The sequence below is a fragment of the Notolepis coatsorum genome (genome assembly GCF_963971535.1).
Source record: "Notolepis coatsorum genome assembly, chromosome: 7".
NCBI classification, from domain to species: Eukaryota; Metazoa; Chordata; class Actinopteri; order Aulopiformes; family Paralepididae; genus Notolepis; species Notolepis coatsorum.
Genome location: NC_140171.1, coordinates 87688071 through 87714597, shown reverse-complemented (window position 1 = coordinate 87714597; position 26527 = coordinate 87688071). Strand labels below are relative to the sequence as shown.

The following is a 26527-nucleotide window of genomic DNA, read 5'->3' as shown; positions in this document are numbered from 1 at the left end:
TGGTTCAAAAAAGGTTGTGCACCCCTGCTCTAGGGCAGGGTCAGCAACCTTTACTATCAAAAGAGCCATCCCCGACGACTTCCGGTATGAGAGCAGACGGGTAACACACGTGCGAAAGAGCTCCTGGTCAAATGAGTGAAAAAACGGATAAAAAAAGACCCGAAAAGTAATTAAAACGGAAAATGCTCACGAGAAGTAAGGAAGAGACAACGATTGTGAAGGAAATAGAAATGGAGAACATACGAGAAGGAGAGAATCCGAAGAAACAGAATCCCCGGAGCGAAGCCGAGAAAAGCCAGGCGAAAGAAGGGGGAGGTACCGCTGAGGCAGACACGGTAATGCCAGGATGGGCCGTGAACATGCAGGCCGGGATACTGGAGAACATAACAGCGGCGATAAAACTGAACACGGACACGATAAGGAATGATATTGGGAAGCTACGGGAGGAATTGAGGAAGGAACAGGAGGACTTCAGAGGTGAAATGAATACAGAAATCAAAAGGGTGGAGGAGAAGATGGCGGAACAGAACAGAAACGTGACCGAGTTACAGACTAGGACGGCTCACGCGGAGGAATGGAACACGGAGATACACGAGGTATTAACATGTGTGATTCAGAAACAAGAACAGATGGAGACAAAGATGTCGGACATGGAGGGGAGGTCACGGAGAAATAACATCAGAATATGGGGACTGAAAGAAGGAGTCGAAGGGGAATCGGTGACCCTATATGTGGAAAAGCTTATCAAAGAACAAATGAAGGAAACGGGACTGGAAAAAATGGAGATACAGAGGGCCCACAGGGCGTTGGCTCCGAGACCACAACCGGACAGACCTCCGAGGGCGGTGATTATTAACTTTCTGAGATTCGAGGTTAAGGAATTGGTACTCAGAACCGCGTGGACCAAGAAGATTGAAATCGAAGGGAAAAGACTATCATTTGATCACGACTACTCGACAGCGGTAGCGATAACACGCAGGTCCTACGCGGGACTGAAGAAAACCCTGAAAGAAAACGGAATGAGATTCCAGTCACCCATGACCTCGCTAAGGATTCACTGGGAGGAAGGAGCGGCGATGTACGCGACGGCACGAGAAGCGGAGCGAGAGATGAGACAGCGAGGGATGAGGATGGCGGAGGACGGAGAAGGAAGGAGGCGGGAGGAACAGACGCGGAGCCTGCAGCAGAGATTGGAAGGAGCCCGCAGGTGGATCAGAGTGGAAGACCGAAACCGGAGGGAGGAGAGAGGAGAAGGCGGAGGTGAAACGTGACGGAGCGAGGACGGAGACGGATGAGGAGGCCAGACGGAGAGGAGGCGGGAGGAGACGAACGGATGAGTACACGCACAAGAGATTGAAAAAACTATTCAAATAGAGACAAAGTATAGAAACTGAAATAACATATGCATAAGCACACATTCCCAGGTAGAGGCAGGATATAGAAATGAACGTAACGTATACATGGACACATAATACACAAGCTGATGGAGGAAATAAATGGAAATATAACTAGGTTTGATAGGCGAGACACAGACCATACTGAAACAGATACATAGAAACACGCTGTGAGTAACACAGTTGGGAGGGATTAAGGGGATAAATGGACATCACATAGAAAATAGAGGAGAGGAAAAGAAAATAATAAGGGGTACACGGGAGACACCGCACACGGATATGGGAGGAAGGAGGGACAATGAAACATATGAGTCACATTGAGAGGGAACAAGAAAAGAGGGTCTTTGATCAAAAGGAAGGACAGAGCGCTTTTGACCAGGAGCTCGAAAGCAAAAAAAAAACAGTAAGAAAGCTGGACAAATATGACGAGCGATTGGGGGCAAGGGTTTCAAACCCCCAAGCCGTCAGGAGGGGGCCCCTCGCTAGGAGGGCAATTACCCCTCACCCACCAGCAGGGGACAGGGGGGGACACAGGGACCCCCCGAACGCCTTGGGAGCACTTTATGTAAAGTTTATGTTTTTTATTTATGTTAATCATTATATGTATTCGGTGAAGAGAGCGGAGGCTCCAACCGGAGGGGGGAATGAGTGTGACATGGGGGGGACTGACAGACGAAAGAAGAAGAAAGATGACAAGGGTTAAAGGTATAAAAATGATGTCGTTAAACGTTAATGGAATGAATAATGCGATAAAAAGGGGCAAAGTGATGTTGAAATGTAAAAAAAGTGAGATGGAAGTGATTTTTCTGCAGGAGACACATTTGGTAGCACAGGGTCATGAGAAACTGAAGAGATTTGGATATGAAAATGCATACTATAGTTCCTTTGAACAAAACCCTAGGAGAGGAGTAATCACGTTAATCAAAAACACAGTCAAATTTGAATTGATCAAGGAAGTAAGAGACAAGGAGGGCAGGTTTGTTTTGGTGAAGGGGAAAATGGAGGGCCAAATGGTTACGTTAGTAAATGTTTATGCACCCCCAGAGAGTGAGAGGGATTTATATGAGACCATTTTTGACATGATAGTGATGGAACTAGAAGGGATATTGATATGTACGGGAGATTTTAACGTAGTACTGAATCACGACCTAGACACCACGAGTACTAGAAAAGGACGGGCGCCCATCAGTAGATATATGAATATTCAGATGACGGAAATGGGAATTACAGACGTTTGGAGGGAGATGCACGCCATGGACAGGGAATACACACATTACTCACACCCACACGTGACGTATGCGAGAATAGACTACTTTTTGATGACGACGGGGGACAGTTACAGGGCACGGGAGAGCAGTATAGGAGTGGCGGACATATCGGATCACAGTGCCATATATCTGACAGTAGATCTAGAAGGGAGACGGAGGAACACGATTTGGAGACTAAATGTAGGAATATTAAATAACAAAGGGGTGGTGAGTCAGATCAAGGAGGAGATAGCCAGATATAAGGAAGAAAATGACAACGGGGCGGTAGACCCGAACATTCTATGGGACACACTGAAGATAGTGATAAGGGGGAAATTGATGGAAAAAACAGCAATGCTGAAGAAGGCCAGAACGGAGACATATCACAATCTGATAGGGAAGCTAAAGAAGCTAGAGGGGAGACACCAGATATCAAAAGAACAGGAAACGCTCGGAGAAATCAAAGAAGTAAAGGCCAGGATAAATAGGGAATTATTGACGGAAATAGAAAAGAAAGCGAGGTTCATGAAACAAACGTACTATGAAGGGGGACCAAAAGCGACCAGACTGTTGGCTAGGAGAATTAGAACGCAACAGAAGTTGAACACGATACACACAATAAGGGATACAAAGACTAATGAAATATTGAGGGACCCAGCTGAAATAGAGAGGACATTTAGAGAATACTATGAGAAATTATACACACAGCCAAAAGCAGCGGGAGAAGAGGAAATAGAAACATATCTGGAGAAGCTAGAGTTACCATCGATAGGGAAAGAACAGAATGAAGAGTTAAATAAAATAATTACGGAACAAGAACTGGAAGATGCAATTAGTAGAGCTAAAAACAACAAGTCTCCGGGGAGCGACGGATTCCCATCGGAATTCTACAAGACATTTAGAACTGAATTAGCACCCATGTTAGGGGCGGCGTTCAGACACACGATGGAAGAGGGGAAAATGCCCCCCTCGTGGAAGGAAGCCATAATCACCACGATACCGAAGGAAGGGAAGGATAGGGAATTATGTAGTAGTTTCAGACCTGTGTCCATACTCAACGTAGATTACAAGATGTATACATCGATAATATCAAAAAGATTTGAGACGTTTATGCCAGACATTATAGATGAAGATCAAACTGGATTTATTAAAGGGAGACAGACACAGGACAACGTGAGAAAGACATTACACATAGTAGAGGAGATACAAAAACAAGGGGGTAGCGCGGTACTGATTAGCCTAGATGCAGAAAAAGCGTTCGACAGTGTGAGCTGGACATTTTTATATAAAACATTGATGAGGTTCGGACTGAACGGGAGGGCGATGAAGATGATCAAGGCGCTATATCAAGAGCCGACAGCGAGGGTTAAGGTGAATGGCAGCTTGACGGATAGAATCAGATTAGAGAGGGCTACCAGACAGGGATGTTGTCTCTCACCGACGCTCTTCGCCGTTTTCATAGAACCACTGGCACAACTGATCAGGCAGACCGAGGACATCAAGGGAGTAAGGATAAAGGGAACGGAATATAAACTAGGCTTATTTGCAGACGACGTGATAGTATACATGAGGCAACCAGAAAAGAGCTTCCCGGCACTGATGGATCTACTGAAGGAATATGGTCACTACTCAGGATACAAACTAAACGTGACAAAGACACAGACCTTAGCATGGAACTACTCTCCAACGACGGAAATTAGAGAACAGTACGGGATAAGATGGGACATGGACAAGATTAAATACTTAGGGGTGAACATCACGAGAGGGGTGGAGAAACTGTTTGAGGCGAATTATACACAGATAAATCAGAACATCAAGAGAGACCTAGAGAGATGGACAGTAATGCCCTTGGACTTCAATTCAAGAATAGAGGTCATTAAAATGAACATACTATCAAGGTTACTGTACCTATTCCAGTCACTACCGATACAAATACCACAGAATCAATTCAGGGAGTGGGACAGACTGATATCAAGGTTCATATGGGCGGGGAGAAGACCACGGGTCAGATATAAAACACTACAACTACCAAAGGAAGAGGGAGGGATGGCAGTACCCAGCCTATACAAGATTATTACTATGCAGCACAACTGAGAGCAGTGACGTGCTGGTGTAACGACAGATATGAGGCAAGATGGAAAGACATTGAAAAAGAAGGGGAGGGATACAAGGTACAAGCTCTGGTGGGGGATAGGGAACTATTTAAAGAAAAAGAGGGACTATTAGATCCAATCACCAAATACACCTTGACCATATGGAACAGAGTAGTAAAAACACACAAATTGGAGAAGCAGTCAGGGGTCCTGAGATGGGTAGCACATGACAAGAGATTCAAACCAGGGAGGTTAGACCATGGATTCAGAAGGTGGGAGAGGGGGGGGGGGGCAACAGCAATATGCAAAATGATAGAGAAGGGAGAAATGCAGACACTACAAAAATTAAAGGAGAAATTTGGACTAGAAAACAGGGACCACTTCAGATATCTACAGGTTAGAGACTACTACAACAAAGAAATAAGGGGGGCCAAAGACGAGGAACAGAATGGAATAATAAAGATGATAGTATGGGCATACGAAGGGGGGCAAGGAAGAGTAATATCAGCAATATACCGGGCTATAATGACCAGCAAGGGACACACGACCGATTACATAAGGGAGAAATGGGAGAGAGAGCTAGAGATAGAAATAACAGGGAAGGAATGGGGGAACATATGCGAGGTACAACATTCAACAACAGGATCGAGAATATGGAAAGAATTTGGATGGAAAAACATAATCAGATTCTTTATAATGCCAGAGCTGAAGGGAAAATATGCACCAACACAAAAAGCATGCTGGAGGATGTGTGGGAAGGAGGGGGCAAATCACACGCACATATTCTGGGGATGTCAGAAGCTGAAGGGGTATTGGGAGGAGATAGGGGAAGCAATGATCAGAATATTAGGATACGGGATACCACAAACAGGACTGGTGCTTTACTTAGGAGACCTGACACACGAGGGAATACAAGGGGGGGACAAATATTTAATAAAGATAATGTTGATAGCGGCCAGAAAAGCAATAACGAGACTGTGGTATAAGGAAGACCCACCGACAATAGCAAAATGGGTAGGAATAGTGGAAGAAATACAGGATATGGAAAGGATAACACACATGCTGAGGTTACAGGAAGAGAAATTTGGGGAAAGATGGGGAAAGTGGGAGGATTATAAAAGGAACGAGAACGACATCACAGAGGAAGAACCAAATGCAACACAAGAGAGCGAAGGGTAAAGGAGGAAAGATGTTCAAGCAGGGTCTATGAACCCATGTCACACACCTGTACTTTAGTTAATATTATCTATTTTGTTTTTGGGATATTACAAGTGCTGAATGCTTTTATACCTTATTATTTATGTCTGTTTAACGGTGTGATATTAAATATTCAGGGATGATGTGGTTTGTGTATGGGTGAAACAAAAGGCAAAGTGAAAGTTAATAAACAAGAGAAAAAAAAAGAAAGGACGAAGGAGAAGGGAAGAAATAAACTCAAGGAGGGTCTCTGGACCCAGATCACACATACAAACCTTAGTTAGCATTTATTGTCTTTGAGTAGGAATTACCTGTTTATGCCTGTTTAAGGGAGATACACAATCAGCCTTTGTATCAAATACCTAGAAAACAACAGTAGGGGAACCAGACAACTAACCATGTGATACCCATGTAAATATTTATGTGCACTGTTTTTTCTTTTTGTTTTTATTGTGATGCTAGTCTCTTAATTTTTATTATCTATTTTTTGTAAGTGCTGTCTGTCTAAATAAATGTTAATAAAAAATTTAAGTTTAAAAAAAAAAAAAAAGCCACCCCCCCCCCCCCCCCCCCCCTCCCCCTCCCACAAACTAAAATTCATCTGGAGCCGCAAAACCAATTTACCCTTAAAATGAAGATAACAGTGTATAACGTTTTATATATAGTTATCCCCAAGCATACCCCATATTTAGCATAAATGTTCACGTTTAACCATTAGAGGGGCACCAATAGGGCATGTCCTCTAATTTTCTCCACTCAAAAGGGCACTTTTGCGTGACATTATTTAACCGTCGGGGCACATGGTCAAGTTTAGACCATTGGAAGGGCACCAATGGGCACGTCCTCTCATTTTCAACACTCAAAAAGGGCATTTTAGCGCGATGTTTTCAACTGTGGGGGCACATGGTCACGTTTAACCATTAGAGGGGCACCAATAGGGCACGTCCTCTAATTTCTTTCACTCAAAAGGGCACTTTTGCGTGATATTATTTAACCGTGGGGCACATGGTCAAGTTTAGACCATTGGAAGAGCACCAATAGGGCACACCTTCTAATTTTTCGCCACTCAAAAGGGCACTTTAGCGTGCATTTTTCAACCGTGGGGGCACCAATAGGGCACATCCTCTAATTTCTTTCACTCAAAAGGGCACTTAAGTGCGCGTTTTTCAACCATGGGGGCACCAATAGGGCACATCGTCTAATTTCTTTCACTCAAAAGGGCACTTTAGCGCGCGTTTTTCAACCGTGGGGGCACCAATAGGGCACATCCTCTAATTTCTTTCACTCAAAAGGGCACTTAAGCGCAAATTTTTCGACCGTGGGGGCACCAATAGGGCACATGCTCTAATTTCTTTCACTCAAAAGGGCACTTAAGCGTGCGTTTTTCAACCGTGGGGGCACCAATAGGGCACATCCTCTAATTTCTTTCACTAAAAAGGGCACTTAAGCGCGCGTTTTTCAACCGTGGGGGCACCAATAGGGCACATCGTCTAATTTCTTTCACTCAAAAGGGCACTTTAGCGCGCGTTTTTCAACCGTGGGGGCACCAATAGGGCACATCCTCTAATTTCTTTCACTCAAAAGGGCACTTAAGCACGCGTTTTTCGACCGTGGGGGCACCAGGGGGGGCGGTCGCCCCCCCCTGCCCCCCCCCCTGAGTCCGCCAGTGCTCCTTGGTGTAAACTCACTCCTAAGATAAATACCCTGACTTCACCACCTGAAACGGATCCTTCTCAGGTGGCAGAATGGATAAGACCATGGTATTTAACATACGTGGTCACATGGTGCTCCTGAGCAGAGGTTTTGCGATTTGTGGCTGTCAGAGGACAGGTGCCAGCTAGTACCTAGTGACCACTGTTACAAATTGTACCGTGACCCGCATAATATGGTTCAGTACAGCTCTGCGGCTGGGTGGAGAGTGGAGTGAGTTTAGAGGTGTGCGTGTAACAAGGTTGAAGCCTTGCAATGATAGCCAGTGGTGTGCACAGATTCTTTCAAATGTGAAAGAATGATCAAAACAATACAATTACATGAATTACACCATTGCATTGCCTATTCTTATGTCTGCACTTTATGCATTGCTTTTATTCTGTCAACTGTATGCTAATTGTATGCCTATGTTAATTGTATGCTATTTGCTGTGAAGCACTTTGAGCTGCAATTCCTATAGGAAAGGTGCTATATAAATAAAGTTATTACCAAAGCTCAAATCAAACCTAGTCCCTGGTGGAATGGATAGGACCATATTTCACATACTTGTATGATACAGATACTCTGGTGGGGATGAGTCCGCCTACAGGTGGGAGATTGACCATCTGGTGACCTGGTGCAGCCAGAACAATCTGGACCTACGATGAATTGAAAATGGGGGACCCTGATGTAAACAAGACGAAAGTCTTTCTCTGGTCTGCATCCCCTTAACAATTGTATGTATTGAGCTGTACTGTACTGTACCCATTCTGCAATCTGTTAATAAAGTTTTCAATCAATCAATCAAACCTCAACGCTCTCAAGACACTGGAGATGGTTGTGGATTACAGAAGGAGCCCAGCCCCACTCAACTCAACCCCATCACCCTGTGTGACTCCCCAGTGGACATTGTGGAGTCCTTCCGGTTCTTGGCAACCATGCATCATCTCCCATGACCTCAAGTGGGAGCTGAACATCAGCTCCCTCATCAAGAAAGCACAGCAGGGGATGTTCTTCCTGCGGCAGCTGAAGAAATTCAACCTGCCAAAGACGATGATGGTGCACTTTTACACAGCCACCATCGAGTCCATCCTTACCTCCTCCATCACATATGGTACGCTGCAGCCAAGGACAAAGGCAGGCTGCAGCGTGTCATCCACTCTGCTGAGAGGGTGATCGGCTACAATCTGCCATCTCTCCAGGACCTGTACGCCTCCAGAACTCTGAAGCGTGCATGTAAGATTGTGGCCTACCCCTACCACCAGGTCACAACCAGACACTCCCCTCTGGCAGGAGGCTGCGGTCCATCAGGGCCAAAACCTCACGCCACAAGAACAGTTTCTTCCCCTCTGCAGTGAGCCTCATCAACAAGGCTCGGGACCCTCACTGACACACCCCACATGTGTTACATTAACACACCCCTACTGGACTATATACTTCCATAAACAATCAAAACATACTTGTTCATACTTCGCTGATTCATACTCATGCACATAACTGCCCAATTGCACAGCCCTGCTAATTATCCCATCCAACTGTATTGTTATTTCATTCTAATTAGTGTATACTTGACCACATCTTGCCCAGTTGTACAGCCCTGGCCTATTCTTATTCCTATAATTTTTTATTTAACTTTTTGTAGTATATTCTATTGTGCTATATTTAATTTTGTTTATATCCCATTTTATTTTATTGAACCTCTTCATTTACAGTTGTACAGCCCTGGCCTATATTTTATTTCATAATTATATTATATTCTATTGTGCTTAACTTAGTTCATATTTCATTTAATTTGACTCCACCTCTTTATTGTATGATCTGTCTGTTCGTTAATGTCGCACCGAAAACGACCAAAGCAAATTCCAAAGCAAAAATGTGAAAACTACTTGGCAATATAAAGACCTTTCTGATTCTGATATGTGGTCACATGGTGCTGGTGAGCCAAGGGTTTGGGTCTGATAATAACGGACATACTTTGAAACTTTAATTATGAGTAGTTTACTTTTATTATATTGCATTTATTATATTATTTATATAAATATATTCTAAATGTATTCATTTATAGTTACCATAATTCATATGAACCCTTATGTGGTGTTAGGGTCTCCAGCGACCCGTTTCAAGGTTATAATATGTAATAACTACCATGTAGTTGATTTTATTAGAACAAGGCTTTATGATATCCTCCACAACACATATATAAGCACAGCAAAACTATGTTTCACCATTTTGAAAATTCTGAAGGTATCTGCAGAAAAAAAGGTACGACTGTGGTGTTAGGGTCATTCTTGACCCGGCAGCATATACTATACTATAAAAATACTAAATATAAATAAATAAAATAATAATAAATATACTAAACTTTTTTTCAGAAGTTATATTCAAATATTAATGTCTCATTCTCCAAGGACTTACGACAAAAATGGCTTTCTCTTAGGGCCATTTGAGACCTTTTTGGGCCGATTTTGGGATTCACCAACGTCCCAATAAAACATATATAATTAATATTATATTATAATATATTGTCTATATTCATGTCTTGCCCGAAAAGGTCTCAAATGGCCCTAAGAGAAAGCCCTTTTTGTCATAAGTCCGTTGGAGAATGAGACCCATTGATGGTTCTATTATAGTCAGAAAACATTATTGTCTATGGGTTTCACATTATTTTAGTATATTATGATTGAACAACCTCATTTTCATCTTAAAAATAAGGGACATGATGTGTCTCGGGGGCCATAAAATCAAATACAATGGGATTATATGGTTATGAATGCATATAATGTTAGTTAGGATGTTCTATATTGAGTGATACTCCTTTATTTTTAGTGGTCAGGACTGAGTTAGACCCCGGTGTCAACATTGATCCGCTAACAACGACCAGTGCTGCCAATTCCTAACACAACATGAGGGCTAAGCGAGATTTGATATTACAGTAGGGCCTATGCAGTACCTAGCCCCTTTCGTGACTGTGATGCATCACAGTCACGAAAGGGGCTAGTACCTAGTGACGCTGGTTAGCTCTATATATTTTATTGAAACTCATTCTGAACAAGTGTTTGAAAAAACTCAGCGTTTACTGTAGGAAATCTTGAGTGAGCCCAGTCTTGTGCGGCCCTCTATGAACCGGTCTCAGAACAGCTGAGCACTTCCTCTCTGCCTTACATACACGTAGATTTGGATAAATCCAAACTGATCGCTGATCGGTGCGTGAGGGGGGGGGGGTGACGGGTACCCACCCCCTTTTGTCTCCCATTCCTTGCATTCCCCCCTTTGGACAGCCCAGCTGGCCAATGCGCATGCGTACTGTGCCAAGGAGCCATGTTGAAGTAACTTACTTAGAAGTGAGCGTGTATTTCCCCCCCTGACGACGTATGTTTATATTGTTTGTTTCTCATTGTTTGGCGTATCGGTGTACTGGCAAACAAAACGAGTGGATGCGGAAACTGGCGTTCTAAATATGAGTTCCAGTTTCGACCTTTCTAGGCGGAATCCGCAGGAGGATTTCGAGCTGATACAAAGAATTGGAAGCGGGACATATGGGGATGTATACAAGGTAAGGAGCAGGATTTAAACTCAGTAAATACGTTTAAAATCACTGCGATGTGCTTATTCGGTTAATAGACGAGCCCTGTGCTTGTATGTACGAGTAGGTAGTGGTATAAGTGGCTGTCTGTGGCCCACGGTCAGCCAGAGATAACTTGTCAGAACGGCACGGCTGCTACAGTAAATAAGATGTTCCACGGAATATTTTGTTGACCGATATTGAGATTTCACATCCCCAAGTGTTTTTTCGTCATATAGCTGCAGTCGTCTCACTCGGCGACAGCCGCGACACTGTGTATTGTTCCTGTCACTGGACTGACCTGGCCTTTGTTTTGCCATTTGTTAGAAGCTATGATGAGGATGACAAAAAATGCTGATTAAGTCACTTCAGGCTGCAGTTTTAGGATATGAGTTATGTGTTACGCCTTCACACGTCTCTAGAAAATTACATGCGAGTCGCAAGTGTCTGTGAGAACATTCCACATTCTTTCCTGTGTACGTTCAAACCTAATGGTGTTCAGCGTGTCTGTGGGCCAGCAGGGTAACATAATAATATGATACTAAACCTAAAGGTGTCCAACATGCTCAGCGTGTCTGTGCAGCAGGGTAAGATACCAAGATTATACTAAATGGTCTCCAAAATGCTCAGCATGTCTGTGGGCCAGCAGGGTAAGACACCAAGATGATACTAAACCCAATGGTGTCCAATATGCTCAGTGTTTCTGTGGGCCAGCATGGTAGACACTAAACCCTTCGTGTCCAACATGCTCAGTGTTTCTGTGGGCCAGCATGGTAGACACCAAGATGATACTAAACCCAATGGTGTCCAACATGCTCATTGTGTGTCTGTGGGCCAAGCAATAATGTGAGCCAGAATGGATCCATTCAGCTGATGAGAGATTTCCGCCTTCAGTCAGTCTTTCTGTAGTGGAGCATCATGTCTACCTACAATTGATAACTTTTGCCCTTTGCTCCTTAGTGAATGTATCCTATTAGATATCATCCTATATTCATTTGAGTGCTGTAGCAAAACTTCCCAGATGGCTTGTTGATCCTAGAATCTCATACAGGAATGTTACTGGGAATTGTAGGACTCTGGAACACTCTGTCATTATGGTGGACACATTATAATTAGGAATTCATCTCTCTGCATATCCCTCTGAGACATTTGACCAAGGGGTCTGTGCTAGGGTTGGGCATCGAAAATCTGTTCCAAAATGTAGATTCCAAAGGAAGGAATTTTAATCTAGATTATGATGATTGGTTCCTATGAAACAAATTTCACTCACGCTTGTTTCAGTGTCCACTGCACGGGCTGAATGTTTAGAGTGCTTCATCCTGGACCACAGGTTGAATGGTTAGAGTGCTCCATCCTGGACCACGGGTTGAATGGTTCCATCCTGGACCACGGGTTGAATGGTTAGAGTGCTCCATCCTGGACCACGGGTTGAATGGTTCCATCCTGGACCACGGGTTGAATGGTTAGAGTGCTCCATCCTGGACCACGGGTTGAATGGTTAGAGTGCTCCATCCTGGACCACAGGTTGAATGGTTCCATCCTGGACCACGGGTTGAATGTTTAGAGTGCTTCATCCTGGACCACGGGTTGAATGGTTAGAGTGCTCCATCCTGGACCACGGGTTGAATGGTTCCATCCTCGACCACGGGTTGAATGGTTAGAGTGCTCCATCCTGGACCACGGGTTGAATGGTTGGAGTGCTCCGTCCTGGACCACGGGTTGACTGGTTAGAGTGCTCCATCCTAGACCACAGGTTGACTGGTTAGAATTAGGGATGCCCCGATCGATCGGCCAGCGATCGGTATCGGCCGATATTCAGTATAAATATGAGATTGGTGAATTCCGATAATGCTTTATTTTCGCAGATCGTGAAAACCGATCGAAGACACGTGCGAAAAACATGATCCAATTCTCAGCGGAGTTCTCACTTGCTGTCTCTCTTGCTCACAGCTGCTGCTGCTGCACGCCTTGCCCCTCCCCCCTCCCCCTCACAGACCCATGTCAACAAATGCTCCGGCATAGTCGAGTGCACCTCGAGTGATACTAGCTAATGTTACTGTTTAAACAAAATGACCCAGTCAACTATTCACTTTAGTTTAATACATGAGGCATTGTCTAACGTTATCTAGCTGGCTAGCTACAGATGGCTCCTGCAATAGTTTTTGCAGTAGTTGGCTAGTGTTGGCTAACTAGCTATCGTTGTTCCGTGAGCTAACGTTGGCTACCTAGCTAACGTTACTGTTTAAACAAAATTACCCAGTCAACTATTCACTTTAGTTTAATACATGAGGTATCTAGCTGGCTAGCTACTGATGGCTCCTGATAGCTCCTGATATCAACTAGGCTTGGGCGGTATAATTTTTTTCATACCGTCATACTTTGCTGACATAATACCCCCGTATACGGTATATGACGGTATGACTTTCATTTTCATCAGTGGGGGGGGGGGGGGGGGGGGCGGAGCTAACAATATACTCGTTATCACCATACATAACGCTTATATTGAAACACGTTGACATTAGGGCTGTTCTTTCAACCTAAAAGTTCACTTTCTTAAACCTCAAACCTAAATTCCTTAGCAACCTGTGTTACCAAGTAAACAAATCACGGAACGATAGCCAGTTAGCCCGCACCAGCCTAGTACTAGTAACGTTAGCTCCCGGAACGATGGCCAGTTAGCCCGCACCAGCCTAGTACTAGTAACGTTAGCTCCCGGAACGATGGCCAGTTAGCCCGCACCAGCCTAGTATTAGTAACGTTAGCTCCCAGAACGATGGCCAGTTAGCCCGCACCAGCCTAGTACTAGTAACGTTAGCTCCCGGAACGATGGCCAGTTAGCCAGCACCAGCCTACTACTACTAACGTTAGCTCCCGGAACGATGGCCAGTTAGCCCGCACCAGCAGGGGGCGAAATTAAAGCCTGCCGCCCGCCAGGGGCGCTCAGTTTTTACCTTTGGCGCTTGCCACTGAGAGCCCTGCCCGCCGTGTGGCGTGTGGACGTGTAGTTCATAGCGATACTCTTATTTTGAAAATCTGTGCGGGTCTCATTTCCGGCCCAAGCGCAGCTAGAGTCATAATATCGATGGCTCCGGCAGTTAGCAGCATTCGGTTCGTATGATATTCTTATTTTGAAAAAAAACGTGGCAACGAGTCATATCCGCCCAGCCCTGCAGCGGGATACTATTGGCTTCTGCTCGTATCAACACAGAGCGGCCCGCAGCTCTAGTGCCACTGCTAACGTTAAGCTCTCAGAATTGTAGCAGCTCGCCTGCAGCATCTAGTGCTAACGTTAAGCTCTCAGAATGGCAGCAGCTCGCCCGCAGCTCTAGTGCTAACGTTAAGCTATCAGAATGGTAGCAGTCTGCTCTAGTCTAGATCGGACCTCCATGAGCTGCATAATACCTCCGTTCCCTCGTTAGCTAGCTCGCGTTAGCTAGCTCACTTAGATCAATCTGTCCCAGTAAACTAAATTGTCTTAACGTTATCTACCGGGCTAGCAGTAGCTACAGATAGCTCCTGATATCAATGTCTTATAACATTGATTGAATGCGTATTCTAGCTGAGGGCATGTTGAATGTGATTTGACAAAATAACCGTAACGTTAAAATTGGGTCCAGCTGCATCGCCGGAGAATCCTTGCATGCTGAATGTAGGGTCTAGCTGAATATAGGGTCTAGCTGCAGGGCCGGAGAATCCTTGCTGAAGCTGGAGGCTACTCAAGTATACACACAGACAGTGGAGCTGTTTGCAGATAGCAAGCATTTTGACTTATTGCGTGGTGGCGATGTCTCGCAGATAATACAACTACAAGTATGATTATATAATATATATTTTATTTAAAAAAATTTTTTTATATAAAATATATATATATTTTTTTTTAATCAAAAAAATTTTGGCAGGTAAGAAATATGCTTGGCGGGTAGACTCTTCCCATCTACCCGCCACTGGCCGGTGAGTCAAAAAGTTAATTTCGCTCCCTGCGCACCAGCCTACTACTACTAACGTTAGCTCCCGGAACGATGGCCAGTTAGCCCGCACCAGCCTATTACTACTAACGTTAGCTCCCGGAACAATGGCCAGTTAGCCCGCACCAGCCTACTACTACTAACGTTAGCTCCCGGAACGATGGCCAGTTAGCCCGCACCAGCCAGGTACCAACGCTAGCTCACAGAACGATGGCCATGTAACCCTCTGTTGGCGTGGGCTGTGCACTACAATCAACTCTGTGTCAGTGTAATAGCAGTCTGTGACGTCACGGTATTGAGAATCATACCGGCGGGATTTCTAAATATCCTGGTATACCGTCATACCGCCCAAGCCTAATATCAACGTCTGATATCATTTTGGCAATCGTTTTCGCAGTAGTTGGTTAACTAGCTATCGTTGTTCCGTGAGCTAACGTTAGCTACCTAGCTAACGTTACTGTTTAAACAAAATGACACAGTCAACTATTCACTTTAGTTTAAGGCATTGTCTAACGTTATCTAGCTGGCTAGCAGTAGCTACAGATAGCTCCTGATATCAATGTCTTATAACATCATTCGTTTTTGCAGATGTTGGCTAATTAGCTATCGTGCTTCATAGCTCTAACTGAACACTGAGAACATCTTATAAGTTTCAGTTCATAGGAAAATACTTTGACTATAATGGTCAGAAGTCAATTAACTTAGATACTGTTATGCTCAACACCCAGTACTATTCACTTTACTTAATTTCTAAGGTCGCTTTCACATATAGTTTTGGTGGACTCGGTGCGGTTCTGGTGGTGAAGTTGCAACATTGTTGCATTCTTCATTTGGTTCGTCTGCGTTCACATAGCAATTTGTCAGGCGCACCGAACTTTCTGAACAATGTCACGCGGTCGAAAAGGGCCCTCGTCTATTGGACGGAAATGTGTGTGTGTGGCTGCGAGCCCGTGTGTGCGCGCGCGCGCGTGTGTGTGTGTGGACTGCGAGCCCTCCAGATCAGCGGAGGCGGAGTTTTTTTATTTTGACGTGACATTGATCCATTGTTCTATTGAAGCCCATTACCACCATCCTCTCGCTAAACAACTTGTACACCGCGTTGTTTTTATGAGTGCCCACAAGTAGCTGTTTTATTTGGTCTTCTGCCCATATGTGTACAGTGTGCTTGTTTTGCAGTGAATGCCGAGCGGCGCGCCTCGGTAATAATATAATAAGCCGTGTTTTTTCTTCTTTCTACGTTCTACCCAAGATGCACAGTTAGATAGATAGATAGATAGATAGATAGATAGACAGAGAGATAGATAGATAGAGAGATAGATGCAGTGTGCTTGTTTTGCAGTGAATGCCGTGCGCAGTGGTAATAATAAGCACTTCCTATATTTGGTCCACGTTTGGTCCGATGAAGCGAACCGAGACCTATGTTTTTGGTCGGACCAGAGTTTGTGTGTTTGGTCCGCGGACCGAGTTCGACGTGCCTTAGACCTACAGTAGAATACTGCCAGCTGCTATAAGAAAACCAAAAACGATCGGTATCGGCAGTGTATCGGCTGATATGACTCATAGACGATCTGTGATCGGTATCAGTGGCAAAAAACGTAATCGGGGCATCCCTAGTTAGAATGCTTCATCCTGGACCACGGGTTGAATGGTTAGAGTGCTCCATCCTGCACCACGGCATGCAGCGCTCAAAAGTGTGACTCTATTTTGTTCTGAAAAGTGCAATACCTGTGCCAAACGTATTTCATGCCAGAGAGGATCTACTACTAACATGATTGCAGGGCTGTACGCTAAGCTTTTTCACTAGGGGCACACTTGCCCCTAAATGAGAAATTTAGGGGCAAAGAATATTTTTTAGGGGCAAATTTTTAAATAACTATTTTACCATTATAGTAGGGCTGGGCAATATGGCCTCTAAATGATATTGCGATATTTTTTGGCCATATCACGATACACAATATATATCGCAATATTTTGACATTTCCTAAAGCACTTAAAAATGCTTGATCTAACCCTTTGATGCATACAGTCACGCCAATATGATGATTATAATAAGTCCCTGCAACATATGTTTGCATTATTAAACCATGAAGATGCTTTAAAAAATTATTTAATGAAAATGTACTAAGAGTAGTCTACTGACACACTAATAAAAAAAATTATTTACATCTAAGACTATTTATATAAAAACTCTTGGGTGCCCTTTTTTTGCACAGTACTGTGTTTTCTATCCACTTTAGCCAAACACACACACACACACATATATATATATATATATATATATATATATATATATATATATATATATATATATATATATATATATATATATATATACTACTGTGAGAAAATAATAATTACACACAAAGGGATAATGGCTTATAGCAGACTTAATGATTTTAGAATATTTCAGATAATGAAATTAAATGTTTATCATCAACTATCCAGTTAGTATTTATACTGTCTGTAACGTTTGGCTACTTTAAATCATTGAATGTAGAGAGAGAGCGAGAGAGAGAGGGGGCGAGAACGCACAAGAGAGCCAGCCCCCCCCCCCCCGGGTTTTGTTCTAGGTTCACGTTTTGATCGTCTAAGCTGCCGTAGGTGATGACGTCACACTCGAATGTAAACAGGACAAACAGGACGAGTCTAACACGGAGATGGAAAGTCACAGTGGATGATATACAGAAACGAATAACTAATAAATATTAAGTTATGTTTAAACTTCTGTTGTCAAGCGTTGTCACTTGTCAATATAACCCACCCCCTTTCCTCACTTTTCCACCGTCCCTGCTTCACTCGGGACCACCATTTACATTTACATTTACATTTAGTCATTTAGCTGACGCTTTTATCCAAAGCGACTTACAAGTTCTGTACGACAAGCCATCAGGAAGGGCACAACTCTATCAGCTGAGCAACAATGTTCATCAAAGTGTTGAGTGCTACAGTGTAGGTTAGTTTATTAGGACAAGTGCATGACAGTACGGTTAGTTAGGGTTAGATTTTTTTTTTTTTTTTTTTTTTTTTTTAAATTCAGATAATGGTTGAAGAAGTGCGTCTTTAGTCGACGGCGAAAGATTGGACGTGATTCGGCTGTCCTAACTGGGGTGGGTAGTTCATTCCACCATTGTGGGGCAAGGACTGAGAATAGGCGACTTCTCTTTGATGACCCTCCCGGAGCTTGGATAGGAGTAGGTCTGAGGCGGCCAGAAGATGCAGAGCGTAGGGGTCTTGAGGGTGTGTAGTTAGAGACCATTGACCGGAGGTAGGCGGGAGCGGTTCCCTTTGCCGCACGGTATGCTAGGTCGAGGGCCTTGAAGCGGATTCGTGCAGCAATGGGGAGCCAGTGCAGGTCCCTAAGAAGTGGGGTGACATGGGCCGACTTCGGTAGGTTTGAGATCAGGCGGGCCGCTGCGTTCTGAATGAGTTGAAGAGGCTTAGTGGCAGTGGCCGGGAGGCCAGCGAGCAGTGCATTGCAGTAGTCGAGGCGGGAGATGACTGTTGATTGGACGAGGAGTTGGGTGGCTTCTTTTGTCAGGAAGGGGCGTATCCTTCTGACGTTGCTCAGGAGGAATCGGCAGGTTCTGGTCGTTGCTGCGATGTGAGCAGAGAAGTTCAACTGGTCGTCGAGGACAACACCAAGGTTCTTGGCGGTCGGGGACGCAGTCACAGCTGCATTCTCGACTGTGATTGAAAGGTCGGTCAGGGGGGAGGATTTGGCCGGCAGGTGGAGCAATTCTGTTTTGCTTAGGTTCAGTTTGAGGTGGTTGGACGTCATCCAGGCTGAGATGTCGGACAGACAGGCCGAGATCCGCACAGAGACGTGGATATCTGAGGGAGGGAAGGAGAGGAAGAGTTGAGTATCGTCGGCATAACAATGGTAGGAGAAGCCATGAGACGTGATAATGTTACCCAGTGATTTAGTGTAGAGGGAGAAGAGAAGGGGTCCTAAAACCGAGCCCTGGGGGACACCCGTCCGCAGGGGGCGGGTGGCCGACAGGGTCCCTCTCCATGACACTTGGTAGGAGCGGTCATTGAGGTATGATGACAGCCATGTCAGCGCAGAGCCAGCCACTCCCATTCCTGCGAGGGCCGCAAGGAGGATCTGGTGGTTGACTGTGTCGAAGGCTGCAGATAGATCTAGGAGAATCAGGACCGAGGAGAGGCCTTTCGCTTTTGCTAAGTGAAGTGCCTCTGTGACCGCAATGAGGGCTGTCTCTGTGGAGTGACCAGTCCTGAAGCCTGACTGATTAGGGTCTAGGAGGTCATTCTGTAAGAGATAAGTAGTAAGTTGGTTGGATACAGCACGTTCAAGTGTTTTAGAAAGGAAGGAGAGAAGAGAGACAGGACGGTAGTTGCCTATGACAGTAGGGTTCAGGGTTGGTTTTTTTATGAGCGGCGTGACTCTGGCTTGTTTTAGGGAGGTGGGGACCACCCCCGAGTTGAGTGAGGAGTTGATGGTTGCAGTTAGGAATGGGAGGATGTCCGGTGCTATGGTCTGGAGGAGTGGGGAGGGTAGCTGGTCCAGCTGGCAAGTAGTCGGACGGTTTGACGTTACCAGTGTCAGGGTCTCTGCTTCTGTAATGGGAGAGAAAGATGACAGAGTGAAGGATGAGGTTCTCGATTCAGCATTTGGAATGGGTGGGGGTTGGGAGAAGGAGCTGCGGATGTTCTCCACTTTTTCCTCAAAGAAGATCGCAAAGCCACCAGCTAACGTTAGCCCATTGCTCGTGTCAATTAAATTGCATGTTATTAAATGTCCGCGCTGGTCTGTCTAATGAAATTACAACCGCAACATTATGTCGCCTGTACAGCCCTGGTTGTAGGCTAATGTTAGTGTAGTGAAATGCGAATGAAGGGGTGAAATCACTATTCGCAAGCTTTAGAGTAGATATAATTTTTCATTCGCACCGGCCAAATTAGGGGGCAATTTGCGACGATCTCGTCGCAGCGTACAGGCCTGGATTGAACACCTTCGCCTGCACGGTGCACAACTCAATGAGTGCACGTTACCATGTTTGACGTGTTGTGTTGGTTAAGTGGAAATTGTGTAGAATGCAAATGATGAACATGCTAGTAAAGTTATAGCCTATACAGCAGTGATTCCCAACCTGGGGTCCGCGGACCCCTGGGGGTCCGCCAGGGGGCGCAGGGGGTCCGCCAGACCACAGATGATTTGAGTTTTTTTTTTTTTTTTTTTTAATTTCTTTTTTATCATCAGAAGCATGAATAGTCTCTCCACTACAATAAAAAATAAAGATAAATAAATAAACATCTAGACATGATTTTTGAACGTTAACAGTAGGCTACCGGGTAGCCGCTAAAACGCGAATCAGTTGACTGTATCACTTTCTGTAGCTAGCCTAGCACGCTAGTTAACTTTCTCGGCTCGTCTGCAGTCAGCCGCCAGAGGCGAAAATGTGTGACAAACGAAAAGGAGATGACGGCAGCTCATCTGCAAAAAAAGTTAGGACCTACAGCAATCGCGAAAATTACATCACCATGGGCTTCACTGAGGGACCAGACAAACGACCTGAGTGTGTGATTTGTGGAGAAAAGTTGGCAAACTCGAGCCTGAAGCCCAGCAAGCTGAAGAGACATCAGGCGTCTAAGCACCCAGAAACCGTTGGGAAGGATCCAGACTTTTTTCGGAGGAAAGAACAGTCTCTCAAGGCGAACAAGCCTGTTGATGTTAGAGTAGCGTGGAGCAGGGGTGGCAGTGATTTACAGAAGGCTACCGAAGCCTCCTTTGAGTGTTCGCTTTTAATTGCAAAAGCAAAGAAAGCGCACAATATTGGCGAGCAGCTCATCAAACCAGCCTGCATCAAAATGGTTTAGAAACTGTGCGGCCCACAGGTGGCGGATAAACTAAAATCAGTACCACTCTCGAACAATGTAGTGAAAGACCGAATTGATAAGATGTCAAGTGATTGCGAGCAGCAGCTGTCAGAAAAGCTTAGAAAGGGTCCATTTGCCATACAACTTGATGAAACTACAACTGTCGCAGACGAGGCTGTGCTCATCGTTTATGTGCAATATATTGAAAATGAGGATCTGAAGCTGGACATTCTCATGTCAGTCAACCTTACTACCACCACTCGAGGTGAGGATATTTTTACTGCAGTGGATTCTTACTTCATTCAACATAAATGCAAACCGTTCACCATTAGGGCCTGATTTGAGAGGATGAATACAGGATTTGAATATTGGCCAAAATTTTGAAATGCATATGGTGCAAGATGAGATTTGTTGATTGAAGGCACAAGTTAAAGACGCATAGTGGGTCTAATTGTGATGCATATGCCTGTGTATAAGCAGTTTGTTATTAAAATGACAAAAAAAAGGTATTAAACCCAGCTAGGACAGATTCTCTCTGCTACTGATTGGAATTTCCTGTCTCATATTTAGTTTAATTTGTTGCATTGATTTGTTCCATAAATGCAAACCGTTCACCATTAGGGCCTGATTTGAGAGGATGAATACAGCATTTGAATATTGGCCAAACATTTTGAAATGCATATGGTGCAAGATGAGATTTGTTGATTGAAGGCACAAGTCAAAGAAGCATAGTGGGTCTAATTGTGATGCATATGCCTGTGTATAAGCAGTTTGTTATTAAAATGAAAAAAAAAGAAGTATTTTATGGTATCTTATTAGGAGGGGGTCCGCGAATTTCATCAGAGATGTTTGGGGGTCCCTGGGGGGAAAAAGGTTGGGAACCACTGCTTCTATACAGTATATGTGTCCTACTGGTTGTCCCTTTTGTTGTGACATGAATTTACATTTTGCAGCTAAAACTGCACATTCTTTCTGTTCCCCCAGGGGGAATGACAATTTCTGCACTCCTGTCATACTTTGGAATTCTGGGAAAATTATTGAAATTTTTGGAAAGAATTCCTCCCTAATATTTCTGTAATTTTCACATTGTGTTAGGAAGTGTAATTATGTCTCTACAGCTCCCTCATCACAATGACGGCACATCCTCTCCTCTCTGAGCAGCCAGGTCTGTCTGTGTCTGCCCTTCTCTATCGCCAAACCATGGTCACTCAGTCTGTACATTGTCAAAGTCTTTCTTAGATTCTTATCAGTTACTGTGCTGAGGTAGTCTGCCACAGTATACTGTCTGTTTAGGGCCAAATATGTTTCTAATTTGTGTTGTGATTGTCTGAGTTGATTCCAATAAGTAATGTATTTATCTTTTCTTTGGTTATAATTTGGTTAGGTCTAATCCTCTGAGGCTGGCTAGGGTTTGTGATGTCAGAGTGTGAGATGTCAGCAAGTTTCATTATTCTCTCTCTCTCTCTCTCTCTCTCTCTCTCTCTCTCTCTCTCTCTCTCTCTCTCTCTCTCTCTCGTTGCCTCTTCCCCTCTCTCCCGTTGCCTCTTCCCCTCTCTGTCTCTCTCTCTTCATCTCTCCCCCCCTCTCTTTCTCTCCACACATAGGAGTGCATATAGTGCTGTTCTTGACATTGCACTCTTTTGCACTCATTGATATTTGCCCCACATCATAATATACATTGGCCTGTCAATATTGCCATAATTGTTTTTGCTGTTCTTATTTAATCTAAAAAAAGGTGTCACGCATCTCTTGCAAACTCTTGTTCTGAGTCATATAAATAGGCCTACATATTTTCTATGACTGATGTATTGCTGCCTGTCGGATCATTTGTCAGTCTGCCATATAGCGGAAATATCTATAACAATATACTGATGATGACATCTTTTACAATATGCATAATTGATTATCTTGATTGCCTTGCCTTAACCCATTCTCTGCCACGCTTATATCCATCGCTGTTTGATCTCTGCCAGCACTGTAAGTCTATGGAGATGTTCACCTTCTTTGCAGGGCTATAACTTTTTAAATTGTATTGCTAAATTGACATTACTATGGCCCATTCAACATCGATTATCTATCGTTCAGGATGTAGGAACGAATATGTTTTTATGTATTTCCCAGAACGTGAGATATAGGCACAAATGCATATATTAGATCATCAAATGCAGTTTGATACCGATTGACGCTATATTAAAAATTTCAAGTGTACAATGTCCTAAACGTTATGACTGATCATGCGCGGGTGAACGGAGGGGGGGGGGTCGTTTATAATTCCGTGATAGTCGTTAGATGCTTCATGTAGTATGGGTGATATATTGATCAGAGCAGTTTGTATCGAAAATGATAAACAAAAACGCTGAAACTCACGTCAGTCTCCTCGTACCGTTGGGCGATGAGAGTGGAGCAAACAGATCCCAGTTATGTGGTGGGGATCGAGGCGATCCATTTCTGGTTTGTATATTACTAATACACGCTCAAATCATGTAGATTATTGAGTTATGGCAAAGATCCATATCCACGGTGTGTGTATTGAGTCCCGCGACGATAAACGAGTGGCCGGACGGAATAGCGAGACACACCGGGATCACAAGAGATCCACTTCCCGTTGCAACTCGCCGATCAGCCACCAGGTGGCAGTATTGAAGTGTTGCAGAGTTGTGCTGGCTCACACAGCATCCGACAAGGCTCTGTGAGTGAAATATGAATACCATGGTGAAATTATGATCAGAATCACGTCGTACGCCGTTATTGGCAGAATTCGCATGGACTTGAAACCCGTTGTACGACGTTTTTGGCGGGGAAAGGGTTAAGACTCTGGTTTGACCGTTCGTGTGCCTTGAGCCACTGTGCTAATTTCATCCATAGCTGCCGCAACATGTCAGACAGCGCTATACATTTAATTTCAAACTTTATTTAAACTTGAAAGTAGAGCTGCCGCGATAACCGCATTACCGCGGTATCGCTGTTACATCACGCCCACCGCAGAGTTAGGCTGAATACCGCATCACCGCTTTTTTTAATAATAATAATAAAGTTCCCTGCTCTCGTTGGGCTTGCGGCTCTGCAGATATACCCTACTCCTCTGTCGAGGTTCCAAGCGACCCTATTGGGTAGAAGTGGTACCAGAAAAGTCACGTGAAACACTGCAGACCACTGATTGGTCAGAAGAGAGACGCGTCACACGTTGTAGCGTCCTGCACAAAAGCAGAACGCCGCCATCTTTACTGGCTCGCTAAGTAAGGATTCATTCAGGATTTGTTTGCAACAGGACCGTGCAATAAACAAAAAAGGATGGATTCACTGTGTATTCTGCCTCATTTATTGATGAAACAAAACCGACATCAACCCATGAATTTACCACCGAGCGGAGAGTTTAGTGTCACAAAAATATCGCTGATGTGTTAAACTTGTTGTTGTTGTTGCTAACGTCAGCAGATAGACACGAGAGGTAACGTTAAACCTGGGTTGCTTGGTAGAATAGACACAATAAGAGGTGACGTTAGCTTTAGCAGAATAGACGCAACGAGAGTCTGGTTAATGTTGTTATTGATTGATTGATTGAAACTGTGTTAAAGTCTGGCTTGCTGCAAGCCCTCGGACATAGCTATGCTCACGGAGCTTTCAGTGTACACAAGCGTCCCCACACGGAGACAAACTGAGTAGTACCTGCAGTGGAAAAGGAACGAAGTACCATGTACCTAAAGCGGGTCGAGTCGAGTAAGTAATATGCAGTAGCCATTAGACTAGAGGCAGGCTATATGCTATAAAGAGTAGAAGAAAAAAAAATGCTTTCAAACTTTTATTATTGCGGTAATACCGTCCGCGGTAGGAAATATTTCGCAAATTTGTGCGGTAAGGAAAACATCAATACCGCGGCAGCTCTACTTGAAAGGCAACTAAGGTTTCCCTCATTTACAGTCACGTCAAGTGTACATGAGAAATAAGCCCCCAAAAAAAAGCATATAAAATGACACTGCATATAAGATCATAACAATAAGACAACAAGACGAGGCAAAAAGCAAGGATAACAATATTATTAAAACATTTATAACTTGATTGACAAAGGTTGGAGATCAAGGTTTTGAACTCTGCAATAGAGGGGAGAATCTCAAGCTGTAAGGACTTGAGTTCATTCCATGAGCTAGGGGGCATCATGGCAAAATCAATGCAGATTTACTCTGTTCAGAGCAAACTCAGGTCTTAAGGACCGTCACCAGCCAGTCACTACTGTAACTCTCTGCTGGCAGGCCTTCCCTCCAAAATCATCCAGAGGTTACAGTAGAGCCATACAGGGCTGTACACTGCGATCATCTCGTCGCAAATTGCCCCCTAATCTGGCCGGTGCGAGTGGAAAATATCATCTGGGGGCAAGCTTGCGGGTAGTGATTGCAACCCTTCATTCGCATTTCACTCCTAAATTAATCCATACAAATTGGATAAAACATTAGCCTACAACCAGGGCATAATGTTGCGGTTGTAATTTCATTAGACAGACCAGCGTGGACTTTTAATAACATGCAATTTGATTGACACAAGCAATGGGCTAACGTTAGCTGCTATCCACGGTATCCATTAGGATTATGCTAAGCTAACTAGCGTTAGCTGCTGCTAACCCTGGACACCAGTCAAAGCGGACTCCACAACACTAGTTCCATTCGGGAGGAAAGGGGGTGGGTTATATTGACAACGCTTGACAACAGAAGTTTAAACATAACTTCATATTTATTGGTTATTCGTTTCTGTTACTGTATATCATCCACTTTCCATCTCCGTCTGTTAAACGCTTCCTGTTTACATTCGAGTGTGACGTCATCACCTACGGCAGCTTAGACGATCAAAACGCGAACCTAGAACAAAACCCGGGGGGGGGGGGGGGGCTGGCTCTCTCATTCGTTCTCGCCCCCCCTCTCTCTCTCTCTCTCGCTCTGATTGATTGAAAACTTTATTAACAGATTGCAGAATGGGTACAATACAGTACAGCTCTCTCTACATTCAATGATTTAAAGTAGCCAAACGTTACAGACAGTATAAATAGTACTAACTGGATAGTTGATGATATAAACATTTAATTTCATTATCTGAAATATTCTAAAATCATTAAGTCTGCTATAAGCCATTATCCCTTTGTGTGTGTGATTATTATTTTCTCACAGTAGTGTGTGTATATATATATATATATGTGTGTGTGTGTGTTTGGCTAAAGTGGATAGAAAACACAGTACTGTGCAAAAAAAAGGCACCCAAAAGTTTTTATATAAATGGTCTTAGATGTAAATACATTTTTTATTAGTGTGTCAGTAGACTACTCTTAGTACATTTTCATTAAATTATTTTTTAAAGCATCTTCATGGTTTAATAATGCAAACATATGTTGCAGGGACTTATTATAATCATCATATTGGCGTGACTGTATGCATCAAAGGGTTAAATCAAGCATTTTTTAAGTGCTTTAGACAGGGACCGAAACTAGAGAGCGCCACCCGCCATTTGCGCTCAGTTTTTACGTTTGGCGCCTCTCACTGAGATGTCTGAGCGCCGTGTG

The 26527-nt window shown here is 44.0% G+C and overlaps 1 protein-coding gene across 4 annotated transcripts in view; it reads left to right on the top strand.

The window, feature by feature from the left end:
- The first annotated feature begins 10956 nt into the window (after positions 1-10956).
- Positions 10957-26527, top strand: part of map4k3a (mitogen-activated protein kinase kinase kinase kinase 3a) — a 459102-nt gene continuing 443531 nt past the window's right edge. For all 4 annotated transcript variants that reach the window (XM_084319042.1, XM_084319041.1, XM_084319040.1 and 1 more), the window contains exon 1: positions 10957-11173. In XM_084319042.1, the coding sequence (XP_084175168.1) occupies positions 11078-11173 (96 nt within the window). In that variant the 5' untranslated portion in view covers positions 10957-11077. The remainder of the gene's footprint in view (positions 11174-26527) is intronic.